At 40.6% G+C, this 16,917-nt stretch overlaps 2 protein-coding genes across 9 annotated transcripts in view; one reads left to right on the top strand and one right to left on the bottom strand.

The window, feature by feature from the left end:
- Window positions 1–477: 477 nt before the first annotated feature.
- On the bottom strand, window positions 478–9,096 carry TSLIG2 (tRNA splicing ligase complex subunit 2). Its single transcript, XM_005516560.3, has 4 exons — window positions 8,944–9,096; window positions 6,931–7,097; window positions 4,227–4,599; window positions 478–2,002 (listed from the first exon to the last, which is right to left on the bottom strand). Exons 1-4 carry the CDS (start codon window positions 9,085–9,087, stop codon window positions 1,946–1,948), a joined length of 741 nt encoding a protein of 246 aa, XP_005516617.2. The 5' UTR covers window positions 9,088–9,096; the 3' UTR covers window positions 478–1,945.
- A 3,666-nt stretch (window positions 9,097–12,762) lies between these two features.
- Window positions 12,763–16,917, top strand: part of TGFBRAP1 (transforming growth factor beta receptor associated protein 1) — a 33,382-nt gene continuing 29,227 nt past the window's right edge. The window contains exons 1-3 of one of the 8 annotated variants that reach the window (XM_088051339.1): window positions 12,834–12,951; window positions 14,045–14,184; window positions 15,579–16,280. In XM_088051339.1, the coding sequence (XP_087907465.1) occupies window positions 15,596–16,280 (685 nt within the window). In that variant the 5' untranslated portion in view covers window positions 12,834–12,951; window positions 14,045–14,184; window positions 15,579–15,595. Of the gene's footprint in view, window positions 12,952–13,005; window positions 13,079–13,169; window positions 14,185–14,204; window positions 14,574–15,578; window positions 16,281–16,917 lie in introns of those variants that run through there. The other 7 variants (XM_014250771.2, XM_088051340.1, XM_088051342.1 and 4 more) reach the window with 7 other exon arrangements.

Below are 16,917 nucleotides of genomic sequence, written 5' to 3' on the forward strand. Positions count from 1 at the left end.
AAGGCAGTAGGAGCAGCACAGCTTGTACCTTGCCTCCCAAGTAGTACAGCAGATGGCAAAATGGCCCCAGCTTTGGGGGAAGGTAGGTGAAACATGACAAGGCTGGAAAGCATCCCAGCCTTTCCTCCTGGAAACAGGACTGCTACCATGCAAGAGCAGCATCATGCTATTATTCCAGTGCAATTCTGCATATCCCTCCTTGACACACACCAACACACACATGCTCCCATCAACTGGAAGTACACAAAATACATCCCTGACTCTAGACCACTGACAAGAAGCCAGCCAAAACCAAAATTACCATCAAACTGTTGCACAAGTGCAAAAAACAGCATTTCACATGATACTAACTGCTGCTACAGCTGCAAAGGAGCTACTGACCATTTTACCCTCTAAGTGCTGATCACTTCAAGTCCACTGAAATATAACTGTATAAAATGAACAGCTTAACTACCTCACAAAAACAAGGCAGCACTGTTTTGTTTGCTTTAAATTTATTTAAATAGGATAAGGCTACTTAAAAGACAAGTCTTTACATACAAAATGTACATTACATTAAAGTTTGCTGTACTCAAGTACAAAAACTGCACAAGTGTTTAGTAAAAGGGAAGGAGCACACCATTTCAAAACACACATTTTTACCATTTTACAGCATTCGAGAAGTGCCTTTTATATCATAACAGTGAATGGAGAACTTCTGTAAAGTAAAGAACTAAGCTAGTTTTTGGTTTCAATATAAACCAGTGTTAAAAATGTAAACAAGTTTTCAGATCACTACAGAGCTTCTTTTACTGGGTTAACTAAATGGATTAAGAAGCTGATTCTTTTTTTGTTTTACCAAGTCTGGGAGCATTGTTATTATTCCTATTTACCATCCATATCTAAAACTGATCTAAACTGGCTTCACTCTGAGCCAGTGAGTTTTAATAAAAATGTTTCCACCAACTTAATTGGATTTTTGCCCTGTGAGGCACTACTAATAATCCAGATGAAACACCAAATTTCACAGAAAATCAAAATCCATCTTAAATTATAAACAAAGGGAAAACAGGTTTGTGGTTTTTTTTCTGGAGCGCAATTACATGTGTTAATCTCTCAAGGTACTTCTGTCTTCCTATTTACGTCCCTCTCCAATTGTCTGTAAGCTGACAAAACACTGGTCTGCATTCCACTGGTTTTCCCCATATTTTATAAGCATGATTGTAACCAGGAAAACAATCAAATTTGCTACATTGGCAGATTTTTACACTTATGCATGTATAAAATATGCCTGTGTACTTAAGAGAACATGGCACTAATCCATTCACTACTTCCTCTCGAAGTTTCATGTCAAACAGTCTAGTCACAAATTTCCATCTGTGCATTCCTTGTTTCATATATCAAGAGAAACTTCAATTTGAAGTAATGCTGTTAAAATAGTTCATCTCTTATTACCAACCTAACTTGCACTGCAAATTCTACACTCCTGTGCAACAAAGAGGAAAAAAAAATTATCAGCAGAATGGCCAGTTTTCTCACCTAAATTAATTACCTTTTTAAAGCCAAGAAGGCTCTAGAGATCACTCTAAATTTCAATAGCTATTTTAACTATTTAACCAGATGTGGAATAAAACTGAATCTTAGTGAAACAATGTGTGAATCACAGTGACATGGAGGAGATGAACTATAATAATCTTGAAAACTAAGAGTGGGGGGGTTTAGTATAGTGTAATATCATTACCTTTCAAAGAAGTAATTAACTACTTTCAAGAGTGGATACTTTTAAGGTGACTGGTGATAGTGATTCCAGCTTTGCAATAGGGAGCTGTTAAACTTATTAAAACTTCACAGCAATCTGAATCTCTGTAAGTTTGTAAATCTTAAAACCATTTTATTTAAACAGTTTAAATATGACCTATCTGAAAATATGGAAGCAATATTTATGTTTCAAGCACCATTAGCTACTTCATGGCCATGTGACATGTTGGATTTTCTTCTTTGCTTCTGAAGGCTTTAGGTCATTCTGGAATACAAGAAAATATATAATTATATAACTTATAATTATATAAAAATATATAATTATTCTTAGAGATATTGTACAAATAGGAGTCAGTCATTAATCTACATATTTCAATCTGGTACTATTACAGTATTCAGCTACAGGCTACTACAACAGCTTTCTATTGCCATCTTGTGGAGAAAGCTAAATATCACAGAACTTCTCTGATGAAAATAGAGCCTATGAATTTAACTACCTGCAAATCATACATGTGTTTTGGTTTTCAGCAACCTACAATTAAATATTCTTAAACATTCAAAAATTTCTTTCAGTTATGCAGCTTAGAAACGGGTACATATTGGAGTTTCAAAATATACTTCTGAAGTTATTTCAGGTTGTCTTCTTAAAATACTTGTTGAAGTATATGTTGAAATGGAACTGTGTAAGGAAAAATCCTCAAATACACAACTAGGAAACCAATTTGCTTTTGTCAAATAGTAAAAACATTAAAAAAAAGAAAAAGAAAATTTGGTCTTCCTTTGTAATGACCTGGATAAAAAGAAGAGAAATAATTGCCAAAGCCTCAGATGAATTCATCTTTCAAGTCCCTCTCCCCAAAGAAACCTGCAAAAATCAAGAAATCTCAAAGCAAAGCATGGCAGATGAAGTGGTGAAATAATTCCCTTTCACCATCTAAAATAATAATTAAAAAAACTGAGAAATTAGAGCTTTAATAGTTCACATAAACAGAGTAAAGACAGGTTTTCAAGGACATACTGCAACACACTACTTCGAGGAGCACAATCTAGAGGTCTCTCTTCTCTTTTAAAAGACTTTCAGTGTTCATTTACTTACAGGAATCCTGTGGACTACAACCACTGAAAGGTTTAAGGGAATTAGACCCAAAGATAACAGGGATAGTTCTGTGCTATTCATTACAGTTTTCTTTAAAGTCAAGGAACAATGACTTGCTTGGAGCCACAACTGTCTTTACTGTCACTACACTAAGAATAGATCAGGTTTACAACATCTGACAAGTACACTGATTCTTCCTGACAGCATCACTTACTATTCAATAGCACATTCTTTAACTTCAGATGGTAGACTAACATCCATAGAACACACCTGCCTAACTTCACATGTCTGACCAGCATCAACCAAGGCATGACTGAACTCACAGGTATTAACTGGAACAACCTAAACTGTTGCTAATGTAGAAAGTCAAATGTCAAAGGTCATAGTTTCTGAGTGCCAGTCATACAGTGGTGCTTAAAAAGCCATCATTGTGCCTACAGAACATTTAAATTAAATACAAAGAAGTTGTGAGGTATATGCTAAATAAGTTTCAAAAGCTCTGTAGGTTCAGATCTGACCAATAATACTTGGAAGAGTTTTAAATACTGAAAGAAGTTAGTAATACTGGTAGTAGGAAGCACACCTCTCAAGCACAAATTCCATTCAGAGCCTCAGCCATGATTCTTTTAAAAGCTGCTAAAGCTATCTTTCACAACAGCTGTGTATTTTGGTACTCGTGTTTAACAGAAGTCTGATGGAATGTACCAATCCACACAGCAGAATATTATCTGCATTCTTTCCTTAAAGGAAATAATACATTATTACTTTATTTATTAATATTAATAATTTTATTAATTAATATTAATGTTTTATTGCATCTCATGAGGCAATATTGAGAAAACAAAGTTCAGTGTCATGTCTTGCAAAAATTTTAATCAATGTAACTGCACACTGTATATCTAAAGCTCCCCCTGCAGTTCAACTGAGAACAGCTATTTCTATTTCTTCCTTTGAAGCCCACATTTATTCCAAATATTCCCGTATTCGAGTGGAAATGTGAAAACTTCTTCATTTGTATCATGAAGGAATACAACACAAGTGTTAAGACCTATCCCTATATTGTGGCATGTTTTTAAGAGATGGCCCATTGCTCCTTGCTCATTGACAAGCCCTGTAATCACACCATTTTCAAAACTAACCACTATTCTTTGTCCCCATCTGGCAGCTACACTCGGTGCCACTACCTACACAGAAGCCTCTTATTGACAAGAATAAATTTCTTTCATTCTGATATTTCCCAAACTAGCTACATTTTTATCTGTTTCTAAACACTCAACTATTACTCCAAAATAAAATCATCCTGAAAACTCTTGCAAAGCTCTAACTTTGGCTCCTGTAAATCTCATTCAAAAACAAAAAAAAAGCTGCAAAACAAGATACTGCACAAACATACCGGCAAATCAGATTCCTCTTTTGGAACAGACCTCTTTAACTTCACAACAGTAGTTCCTGCTATTGGAGACAAAGGGTAAACCTTCAGATCAGTCAACACACTGCTGTCAGTCTTTGAAATATTGTTCTGCTGAGCCTCATTATTCCTTATGCCTAGTTTAGCATCCTCTGACAAACTGGAAGCTGAAATGTATGTTGAGGCATTTGAAGGAATTGATAATCTTCTAACTGTGTTGGTGGTGCTTCCAGCTGGAGGAGGCTTCAGGCGATCGGCAGCTCCGTTCTCTGTCTTCTTCACCTTTATGCTTGTACTTGTTGAATTGCCATCAAATACAATTAATGGCCGTTTCCTTAAACCTTCCACTGTTGTAACACTGAAACACAAATCATAAAATTCTCAGAAACATAGGTTAGGTGATCAAAAAATAGTGTATCCATGACATGAGTAGCAAAAATTAATTTTATCCTACTTAAAGTAAATATATATCCCAAAATATTAATATTAAACTCTGAGATGCTGCAAACTTAAATAAAAATAAATATATTTATATACACTTACATATACATAAATAAAAATAAAAAGCAGTAAAAGTCACTTCCAAAATATAAAGGCACAGGGGGCTGTGTGAGGACCAGTGTTTCTCAGTGAGAATTGTTGTGTGAGGAACTATCTAAGCAGACAATTACAGTTGTACAACCACAGGCACTAAGCTTCTATCACTGTAGCTGTTCTGGAGATAACTACAGAGATAATAAGTGTTAAGTATTTCAAGTTATGAGTATTTAAGAAAGAGTGTCCTGCCTTACCTGCAGGAACAGCATCTCATATTCTGATAAGTCTAAATTTTGCCACTCTTAGTCAAAATCATAATGTTAAGGTAAGTCCAAAAGATTGTTAGCCAAGGAATGAAAAACATTACACAAAAATCCCACACCTTTTTAAAATAAGATTTCTTTGAACAGGAACCCTAAGTAGATGTAGTGACATTTTTTTAATAGTTTGTGTCTTCAAGCCTATGTGTAGTCAGAGCAGGCCAGTTTAGTCACCAATAATTAATGAAAAGGAATACTAACAAGCTAATATCAAAACAGTATTATCAGAAAACATCCTGACTAAGAAGAAATAAAGTACAAAGTTAATATAATTCACACTATAGGAATTCAGAGTTTTAAAAATACAATGCTCAATAATGACAACGTTCACATTTAACAAATATAAAACCCAAACCACCATTAAGAGATATAATATTACTGTTAAAAAACTTCAGTTTGCAGTTTTGATAAAAAGCTCTTTTGCACCTATTTCAGCACACTAACAGTTTCCTACCCAAACACTAACCTCACAGTTCCATCCTCAAGTCTACAGATGTAAACAAACTGAGGTACTATAACCTCTTATGCACATGGAAAATAAACCTGACAAAAGACAGTTCAGTGTTTTAGCCACAGCTACAATTAAAAAAAAAACTAAAAAAACACCTAAAAAAAACCCAAATCACTTGAAGGAATTTGTTTAGCTCTTCACAGTTAGAAACCTCAGTAAAGCTAAAAAAGACTCAAGACATCAACAAGCTGTAATACTGAAAAACTACAGGAATTTCCATCCACCTTTCCTTAGGATTTACTGTTGAACATATCAGAACACCACTCATGCATATCACATGTCAAAGTCTTGGACAGGGGGAAGGTTGACTGAAGAGATTCAATAAAACAAACTTTTGAAGATGATTTTGCTTTCTGAGCAAATACAAACAAAGATTTTTAAAACAAGATGGAATACTTCTTTCAGAAAACAAATGTTAGTTTTGAAACAGACACACAAAATTGCTGCAGCATGCACCTCTCACTCTAGATAGACTAGCCGACCCCTACCCCTGTCCAGGAGCAAGAATAGTTAAATATGCTTTTAGTACTTCCCTTGCATACTGCAAACATGATTATTAATTAGTAATTATACAGTGAAACAAAAAATATTTCCGTTCTCCTCATTATAAAGTACTTTGAAATGTATCAGTAACTCATTATCAACACACGCTGGGGGATGAAGGAACAATACCAACTCCCGGGATCAATACAGACTGGGGGTGAAGGGATTGGGAGTAGCCCTGCTGAGAAGGACTTGGGGATGCTGGTGTATGAGAGGCTGGACATGAGCCAGCAATGTGTGCTTGCAGCCCAGAAAGCCAAACATGTCCAAAGCACAGTGGCTAGCTGGTCAAGGGAAGTGATTCTGCAATCCCTACTCTGCTCTGGTAAGACCACAGCTGCAGTGCTGCATCCAGATCTGGAGCCTCTGGAGGAAGGACATGGAGCAGTTCCAGAGGAGGGTCATAAAAATGATCATAAGGAAAGGCTTGAGATAGTTGAGGCTGCTCATCCTGGAGAAGAGGAGGCTCCAGGAAGACCTTACTAAGCCTTTCAGTACTTAAAGGGGATGTGTAAAAAAGACAGTTCTGTGAAAAGAAGCACTGTAAGTTAGATAGCATTGATAACATTTAGATGACAAAAAGAAAAAAAATTATCTTCCCCTTTTTCTATTTTTGCAGTACTTGAATCTAACACTTCTGACATTGGCAAACTAACATGGCATTCTCTGTAAACTGTAACAATATCCAAAAGCTCTACAAGCTTCATTCACCAGGCAAAGATTTAACTAAATGCATTGCCCTAAATTGTCCAAGTCTGGCCCCATAAAGCTAAATTACCTTTTATTCTCACTTTTCAAGTCATTTTGCTGTCTTTTCTTTTCCATCATTTTCCCCCATCTACTTTTCGGCAAGTCACGCTGAGGCAGGGGAATGGCATGTTGAATGTAGAGATCAGTGAGCCCATCTTTGTCCATCTTTACATCATTTTCGACTAATATATTTTTCTGTGGGAAAAAGACTTGTTATTTTTATGACAAAATATATGTTCAACCATCTGAGTGGCATTATTTCTTATCTCAAAATCCACGGTAAACTATTGCACTAGGCCAGGGTTCCAGCAGTAAAGGGGTGGCTGGGGTGATCAGTTTGGAGAGGCCACGAATTGCTCAGTGCCAACAACAGCCTGGTCTCCTACCTTCCTACTGTCAACTTCCTTAATTTTCTGTGTGGATTACACTCAGCCTGTCCCTTCAGTGAGGCAGTGGGAAACACTGGATGATTTGGTCAGTGCACAGTGGTTTGTTTTTCCACCACCTGCAAGTTCACTTCTTCACAGGTTTCCTCATGTGCCTCTTCCTGTGTGTCCTTTGGAGTCTCCTGCCTCAAAGTCTCTGCTGCTCTCTTAAGTGCATTTGAGCACAGGTGCCATGAGCAACTCTGCTTCAGATTCTGGGGTGTGATCATCTGCTTTCTTCAACAGTGTGAGAGACATACAGATCCAGCTGTGACCAGCACTGGGCAGTTATTCACCTTTGCACACACAGGTCAACCCTGCAGCCCCTCTCTACCCAAAACACTGCACATTTTCCCATGGAAAACAGCAGCCAAAAAAGGGAAAAGTTATGATAGACATAATGGTAATGACTGATGTTTTCATGCAGTCTTAAATACGCTTCCCTGAATCCAACTACAATACCAGAGCTCTTTTTCACACTTCTAGAAAACAGACAACTAGAATGTAATGCAAGTAAAACTTTGAGACGTAGAGCTGTGCTTTCTTCCACAGTTCCCAGAGAATAATGGAGGTAAGTTTCATGCCAACATGAGGAAGAACTTCCTTAGGTTAAGGATGGCAGAACAATGGAACAAGCTGCCCAGGGAGGTAATGGATTCTCCCTCTCTGGAGACATTCAAAACCCACGTGGATGTGTTCCTGCTCTTGTTGACCCTCCCTTGGCAGGGGAGTTGGACAAGATAATCTCCAGAGGTCCCTTCCAACCCTAACTATTCTGTGATCCCAGGAACCATCAGTTACAATGCCAGTTTTCTTTCTAATCATGTATCACGCTGCAAACATTTCTTGGTACCTCATGCCAAATTTATGGAATGAGAAAAAAACTCCACTAACATCCTATAAATCAAGGTCACCAAGAGCAGGCCAAGCCTCTGCCACTACCAATTCTGGCAACATTTCATGACTTCTGATGTTGGCCTGAAACCTGTACATATAGACCACAAAGGCATATGAAAATTCTTTGATCTTATACACAGCCCTGAAACTTTGATTTCTATTGTTTCATGCACCTGGAATTTTCAGCCAAGGCAGTAACTAGCATTCCAAACAACATCAACTGAAGCTTTGTATGGTCCTAAAATGTTTATAACTCACAGTGAAACTCAATTATTTTTCAATTAGCAACTATCAGTGCTTACACATTAAAGCGTTAGCTTGACTGATTACATAGGCTGCATTTCTTTAACTCCCAGAATCACACAATTATTAGTGTTGGAAGGGACCTCTGGAGATGAACTAGTCCAACCGACCTACCAAGGCAGGGATACACTGCGTATGGACATGGCAACTTTAACAGTGCAAAGCTCATCCTTCCACGGCCAGTTTTACTGTATGCAGACGCTGCCCCGATTTGGGCAAACTGCTGTTTAACAGCCTCGGTGTTCAAACACAGCCCCTTTGCGAACACGGAGACACCTCCCGCGTCAGAGCCTCCTCTCTGCGAGTTCGTGGTGTCCAGAGCACCGGCTTGGTGCCTGCTCTTCCCTGAGCGCCGTCACTCTCCTCGCCCCGCCTGAGGGGCCGCCGCTCCGCCCGGCCCGGCTCCCCGGACGCACCTGCCCCAGGGTGAGCCGCAGGAATTCCTCCGAGAGCAGCTCCGGGTGCAGCAGCAGCAACTCCGACTCCGAGCGCCCAGATCCCCGCTCCTCCTCCCCACAGCCGCCGCCGCCGCCTGATCCGGCTTTCCCCTGCGCCGCCATCTTCTTCCCCCGGCGGCCCCTTCCCGGACTCCCAGAATCCAGTGCGCGGAGGGAAACGCGTTCCCAGAGGAGCCGCGCGCCGCGGTGGCGTCACAGGCTGGAGCGGGACGGCCGGGACAGCGGGGATAGCGGGGCCAGCGGGGCCGGGACAGCGGGGCCAGCGGGGCCGGGACTGCGGGGCCAGCGGGGCCGGGACAGCGGGGCCAGCGGGGCCGGGACTGCGGGGCCGGGACAGCGGGGCCGGGACAGCCGGCACAGCGGGGCCGGGACAGCGGGGGCGGGACAGCCGGCACAGCGGGGCCGGGACAGCGGGGGCGGGACAGCCGGCACAGCGGGGCCGGGACAGCGGGGATGCGACCTGCCGGGGCGGCACCGCTCCGCGGAGCAGGCGGGTCAGGGAAAACGCACAGAATGCCACCGAATCACAGAATATTCTGAATCAGCAAGGATCATCGAAGTCCAGCTCCTGACCCTACACAGGACTGTCCCAAGTATTACACCCCACGTCTGAGAGCCTTTTCCAAATGCTTCTTGAACTCAGTCTTAGTGCTGTGACCACTTTGCTGGGCAGCTTGTTCCAGTGCCCAGCCACCCTCTGGGTGAAGAACCTTTGTTTTCCTTATCCAACTTAAACCTCCCCTGACTTCAAGCCATTCCCATGGTTTCTGATCACCAGAAAGATCAGTGTCTGCCCCTCATGAGGAACCTGTAGATTGTGATAAGGCGAGAGACTTAAAAAGCTCAGTCTCCTCCGGGCTGAACAGACAAAATAACTTCAGCTACTATTCATACAGCTTCTACTCAAGGCCCTTCACCTTCATGGCCCTACTTTGGATGCTTTCCAATAGTTTTATGTCTTTTTTGTATTGTGACACCGAGAACTCAAGGTGAGGCTGTCCCAGCTCAGAGCGGAGCAGGACAATCCCCTCCCTTGCCCAGCTGGCCATGCTGTGCCTGATGCCCCCAGGACAGGGTTGTCCCTCCTGGCTGCCAGGGCACTGCTGGCTCCTGTTCAACTTGCCATTGACCCCCGGGTCCCTTTCCATGGCACTGCTGTCCAGCCTCTTGTTCCCCAGTCTCCATACATCCAGGGTTGTCCCATGCCGGGTGCAGAATCCAGCACTCGCCCCTGTTAAACTTCATACAGCTGGTGATTGCACAGCTCTCTAACTTGTCTGGGTTTCTCTGTAAGGCTTCTCTGCCCTTGAGCGAGTTAGGTTTTTCTGGTAAGGTGAAGTCATGGCCCAGCTGATAGCATGGGACCTGGAGAACATCTATTTTACTGTCTTCTGTCAGCATACAAGAGGACGAATGCTTTGTGCTGCTGCATGCCAGAACTTTGCTTCAGAATTAAACACGATCTCCGTCCTGCCCATAGTTGTGACACGCACGGCTTGATAGGCAACAACAAAAGTTGCTTTGTAATTCCAAAGTACCATAGCTGCCTGCCCATTGAAGTTTGTTACCCACTTACATATTTAAAAGCAGAACAGGGAATTACAAGTGGTTACATGAGTAAATAACCATGTACTTGTTACAACATAAAATTACAAGGTACTTGATGCATTTTACAGAATTGCCAGGCACAGGCAACAATGTAACACAATAAAAGTACATCCACGTGGAAGGAGTTGCAGATACGTGATTATGTATGTCACATTATAGCTGCATATATGCAGCACTTCAAAAGGCATAAATTCAAGTTTTCAATATTTAAAAAAAATCATTTAAGTGTACAAGTAAGTAGTAACATTATATCACAAGGCTTCCTCAAAAGTATCTTCTGGCAGTATATACAATTTGTTTCTTTGTGCTTTTCTCTCTTCAGGGGACCTGCGTCCAGGGGAAGCAAGGGCTGGGTGCCAGGGCTGCCCAAAGCACCAACTTTATAGTTCTGTGCCCAGCAGGCACACAGCTATAGACTAGTTCTATTTTAATTTTCTCATCCATTTCTCACTTCAGCCAATTATGTCAGAAAATCAACTGAACTCAAGTAATCTTGTAAATGAATATAGCTTCTAGGGTGAATGTTCAGCCTGTATTTTGGTGCTTATTTCAATGAATGAAATTACTTTATTGTAAATTACACAGATCATCTCCCTCTTCCTAAAGTACCTTGTAAGTTCTGCCTGACAGAAATATATCCTTGCTAACCAAATTATTTGTGCACTGTGATTTTCTTATGTTACTATTTACTTTGTAGGCATTTGTACCCAAAATTATAGTTCCTCTTTGATTAATCAAAGCATGTCCTCTCACAGCAAAGTTCTGAAAGGGATGAAATGTAAACAGTCTGATAAAAATGTAATGTTTCTTTTCCAACTGCTGCAAAAATAATAGAATTTTAGTGAGTTATATTGCTTCCATAGATTTGTTGAATGATCCTATTGCATTTTGTACTAGAGATATTTTAGAGATATTGTTAATGCAATAGGGTGATTTTAAATAAATGATAACCAGGTACCATTTTCCATCATTTTTCTTTTTAAGATTTTACAGTTAGAAAAAGAATGCTTTGCATCAGTTCTGATACATTCCTCTTTACTTTGTTCATTAGCTGTATATGTTGTCCCAAAACAGCTTCTTTCACCCAGTGTGCAAGAGGCCAATCCACACAGAAAATTGACATATTTGAATTATTTACAGTTCTGTGCAGAAAGACATGATGGGTGGCAAATACACAAAGCCAGCATGAAGACCATCAAAATTTACCTTTTACATATTTTAGCAAACAAAGGCACTAATGTTCATTGGCTACAAGTTACATAGTTCTTTCATTAATTAGTCTTCTACTGGTCAATGATTCCCTCGCTTCTCATGCTAATTAGCCCACATGCTCAGTCTTTCTCTTCTCTTGAGCCAGTGGGGCTCTTGGGTCAGTGGTCGTGAGTCAGTGATCACAGCTCTCTCCCTGCCAGAATTACCTTTTACCCAGTTGGAGCTGATTTCAGCAGAGTGGTTGAGCAGGCTTTGTTAGTTTCTTCCTTATCTTGGGAATTGTGCAAATATTTTTGTGGCCCATAAAGTCTGCCTTCTTTGTGTCCACTATCAGTAGCACACCCTTCTCGCCAGGCTTTGTTAACCTCCTCCTAGGTCACTGAGGCATGTCAAGCTCTAAACTTTAACACGGCAATTCTACCGACAAGTAATGTGTCTTTTTAACATATAATAGTTGAGAGTTTTTAAAATATATATATATATACATAATAGTAATAGTATAAGTCTCTTTTAATATATGAGACTTATACAATACATAAAATACTGTATACAAATAACATTACTGTAAGTCTCATATAATAGATATGAGACATACTATTACTAAATCAAATTTGACTGAGGGCACTTTCTGGGAATCTCTCATATATGTACCTGTGTGTATATATACATATCCCAAGGCTTTGGACTCTCTTATGTATCTATTTTATATAAGTAAGTAAATAAATAAATAAAAAATTTGCTACTCCTATAGATTAAAAATAGCTGTATTAGTCTCTTCTCCCGGCTGCAGAGTTGTAGAGCTCCCTGAGGCGCGCCCGGGCTGTTTTCCCGGCCGGAGCTTTGGTTTTCCCGCACGTGACCGGACGCGGCCTCCCGCCGCTGCCGGGCCCGGTGACGCGAGCTGGGGGCGGGGCCGACGCCGCACCGGAAGCGGCGCGTCCCCCCCCGCCCGCCGCCGGCGGATCCCAGCGCGCCCCGAGGCGGCCCCGGCCGCCGCCACCACTGCACCGCGAGGCCTCGGAGCGGCGGGCCCGGCTCCGCCGTGCGCCGGCAGGTGCTGGGGGAGGGCGGCGGGAGAGGCCCCGTGTCCGGCCGGGCGGAGGCGGGCGCACCGGGGCCGGTCGGTGGCGGGCCTGGCTGCGCGCGGTGTGTGTGAGGGGACGGGCGGCGCATCCCTGTCCTCCCGGGGGCTCGGGAGAATTGTATCCACGGGTTGGCTAGAGCAGCCCGCGCAGGGTGTGGGACTGCGTGCGGGTGAGGGAGCGGTGCGGAGGTGAGGGAGGCGGGGTGTTGCTCTCCAGGGCAGGGAGAGCACAGTGTAAGGCAAGGTTATTGCTTAACTGGAGCGGGGGAGAGCTGCTTCCCACTTCTTGCAGGAAATGAGTGCGTGCGGGGTTATTACTGCGCTTAACAATCAGTGTCTACTAGACTGATAATTTTCTTGACCATTGTTTTATTTTTCTTTGACAGCAAAACATCCCCATTATCTTGTTTTCCTGACTTCTGAACATCTAAATGTAGTATAAAAAATACTATCTGTAACTATGGGGTGGCCTATTCCACTTCAAAGGAACAGAATATTCTGCAGAACCTGTTCATTTACAGTGCTCACTGTCCCCTAAGGTTTCATAAATGAGAACAAGATAAATGCTAAAGAAGTTATGTCCAGGTCATGGGTGTTGACATTGTTTATTCCCAAAAGCTTTTTCTTACACCTTTTTTTTTTTTTTTTCTAAAAAGAATGTTTTCTTTTCTTTGCTACCAGACTTATGTAGTACTATGGATTATTTTCTTGTAGTACTATGGATTATTTTCTTTTTTATCTTCCTATTCAGGAGTCATGTATCTATTAAGATTTCTTTCCTACTTTTAATTTTCATCAACTTTGGTTTAGGAAATTATTTTTGACTTTTAAACACATCTTGGTCAGGAGAAAATCTCAGTGGCACATACTAACATTTTTACTTTGGGCTACAGGAACATTAAATAAGTCCTTGGCAAATTCAGGTATGAAAGCTGCCTGAGCTCTGCACATGGTAGCAGGCTACACATAGGCTGTTAAGAACTGTTGGGGTTGTTTTTGCAGTCAACCTTTGGACAGCCCTCTCTAACTTAAAATGCTGTGTTACTTTTGATTATGTTGGAGGACAAGGTGGCTGTATTGCCAGACTTGCATTATCATTTTACCCTTTGTTATTTCTCTAGTGATTCCTGGGTTTGTTTGTTTGCTTTATTCAAGGTCATAACACTAATTTGCACTCCCGGTGAGGATGGAAGTTGAAAATGTCAAGAAAATCCAAACTAAAATCTTTTTCTGAAAAAGAACCCCAAAAAAACGAACTCTGAAGTCTTTGTCACTAACACTTACTACTGTATTTGGTAATATGGTTTGCTTCTAGCCATAATCCTAGTTCTATATAATTTTATTTCATGGCTACCTGCAAGTTGTGTAACTTATCTTTTCTGACTCAGTTATAGAATTTTTTGACCATGGTTTTTAGTGTTCTCTTGCAAAAAATAAAGGGGTTTGTTAGATGTAATAATTGGAAATGAAATTTGTTTTGACTGTATTTAGTTTCAGTTTTGTTTACAGGAGCATTTTGATGATGTTGGTTTCTTTGTTGGTCCACAGTGATATCATTTGATGTTTTGTATCACCACTGTACATGTGGACTAGAAGTAATTGTGTATGTTTGAGGTGTTTAGTGTTGTGTCTTCCTCTGCCTTGGCTAAGTGACCATTACAGACCAGTCATGAAAAATTAAAAGGTGATCAAATAGGGTCAGCAGTTTTTCATCTGCTCTTCTTTGGAGTGTTGAGCACAATAGTCTGCTGCTTTTTTATAAAAATAACACAAGTCTGGAGTATAATATAATTGCATGGACTGTTTTTAAAACAGCATTAACACTATTATCTGCTTCATAAAATCTGTCCCTTGACGGCACTTGATTGGAGAAGGATAGGTATAGTTTGTAGAATAAATATTAGAAGTGCTGGTTAGCACTTAAAGACAGACTTTTGGAATTACTGTGGTAGTGGGGAACAGAAACACTCTGAATTTCCGTGACACTGCATCCTGAGCTTAATGAATGCTTTATGGGCCATGCACTCTGCATACGTTTAAAAAATACCCAAACCAATCTAGAGACCCAAACCAACAACTTTTATTATGAGTTGGATGATACCTTGTCTAAGTTATTATTTAACTGGCATGGAAAGTATGTACTCCTGATTGCTGGATACTAAGGAATGTATAATACGTGTTAAAATGGAATATACCTGTGATATTTTGTGAAAAAACTAGGTATTAATAGGCCTAGAGTGGAGCATAAAGCAACATGACGTTAACTAGTAGCACTAAATGCCTTGTGGCCTCTCAGGAAGTCTAAGACCTGAAGCTTCTCTGTTTTCATGTACAGGTGATAGAAACCTGTGCATGACAGGGCTTATAAGTAACTAAGCACTGGCAGTAACTTCTTGTCATACCAGTGGCTGAGAGAGCCAATAACATGCTGGTTACTTGTGGAGAAAGCATCACTTCAGTGTTCTGTTGTCAGTCTGTTTCAGAATAGGTTAGAAGTGGAAGCATACAATTTGATTAATTTCTATGGTTATTAATGTGCTTGCTCTGGCTTGTGTAGTCAGGTTGGAAGTAGAGTATAGACTTAAAAAACACAGTAGTTAAATTTTTGTATCAGTGAATGTTAAATTGCTATCTGATATTTGATTCCATGTGCAGAGGTAAATGTTAGTGTTTCTTTCTCTCTAATTAGATCGCCCAGAAGACACAATGAGCGTTAAAGCTTTCAAGCTCGTTTCTGCTGTTGAGCGGGAGATGTTAATGGGAGACAAAAATTACATCAACATAGAGTGCATTGAGTGTTGTGGGAAAAACCTCTATATTGGAACCAATGACTGCTTTATCTATCACTTTCTCTTGGATGAAAAGGTATCAACAGCTGGAAAAATAACTTTTGCTGCCACCAAGCAACTACACAAATACCTGGGTTTGAAGAAGCCTGTGAGCGAGTTGAAAGCAGCCTCTGCCCTCACCAGACTGCTTGTGCTTTGTGACAACACGATAACACTAGTGAACATGATCAACTTGGAACCTGTCCCCACTGGTGCTAGGATCAAAGGAGCTGTGACATTCACACTGAATGAAAACCCTGTGAGTGGGGATCCTTTCTGCGTTGAAGTTTGCATTATCTCAGTCAAGCGTCGGACCATTCAAATGTTCATGGTGTTTGAAGACAGAGTCCAGATAGTGAAGGAAGTGTTTACTCCAGAACAACCCTGTGCTGTGGCTGTAGATGGTTACTACTTATGCCTTGCCCTTACTACACAGTATATAATTTTGAATTATAATACTGGCGTCTCCCAGGACCTATTTCCTTATTGCAGTGATGAAAAACGGCCAATTGTGAAAAGAATAGGCAGACAAGAGTTTCTGTTGGCTGGCCCTGGAGGCCTAGGTGAGACTAAGGATTTTAATTTTTTGCAATTTTTTTAACTTCTCTTTATTTCTCTAAATTTTTGAAGCAAACCTTTACTAATTAAGTGTTATGCATAATAATGATGCTTTCCTTCACAGGTCTATATTGGAATGCTGAAATAAAAAGGAGAATGGCAAATTTTTGATACTTAGTACTATTATAACTCTATAATACTATTATAACTATAAAAAATACACCAAGTGTTTTTCTAATGCACAAGACTTTGTGATTATTTTTATTCTAATCATGTGTTTTATTTTAATCAAAGCTTCATTTCATTGTATCTTGAAGCCCTTAGCAAAAAAATTGTTGGATACAAAGTGAAATTTCAGAGATTGAGAGTCTGTAGTGACTAGGCGGGGTGGGTTTGTGGAGCCCCACATTGCTACAAAATTATTCAATTAGTGTAGATAAACTAATTTTTTCCTCTGTTGCTATTCAGAGGAGCTCATACGAAGTCCATTTTATAGATTCTAACAGATTCACAAGAAGGTATGTTGTACTACAGTGTTAGTAAGAAATTTTACTGGAAGTAAGTTGCATCCTAACTCTATAATAGTAAACACTGTCCTAGCTGTAGGGATTATCAGATACTGCCCAGTTTTTATGCTTCCAT

The sequence above is a fragment of the Pseudopodoces humilis genome, chromosome 2 (genome assembly GCF_049639895.1).
Source record: "Pseudopodoces humilis isolate 2021_Gansu_Grassland_sample_001 chromosome 2, ASM4963989v1, whole genome shotgun sequence".
Lineage (NCBI taxonomy): Eukaryota > Metazoa > Chordata > Aves > Passeriformes > Paridae > Pseudopodoces > Pseudopodoces humilis.

Excerpts from the sequence above, each read along its gene's own strand:
- TSLIG2 (XM_005516560.3), bottom strand. The coding sequence starts at position 9,087 with ATGGCGGCGCAGGGGAAAGCCGGATCAGGCGGCGGCGGCGGCTGTGGG. Across the intron at positions 4,600-6,930 it reads TTGAAAAGTGAGAATAAAAG|TGTTACAACAGTGGAAGGTT; the intron begins GTAATTTAGCTT and ends TTTGTGTTTCAG. Across the intron at positions 2,003-4,226 it reads AAGAGGAATCTGATTTGCCG|AATGACCTAAAGCCTTCAGA; the intron begins GTATGTTTGTGC and ends CTTGTATTCCAG.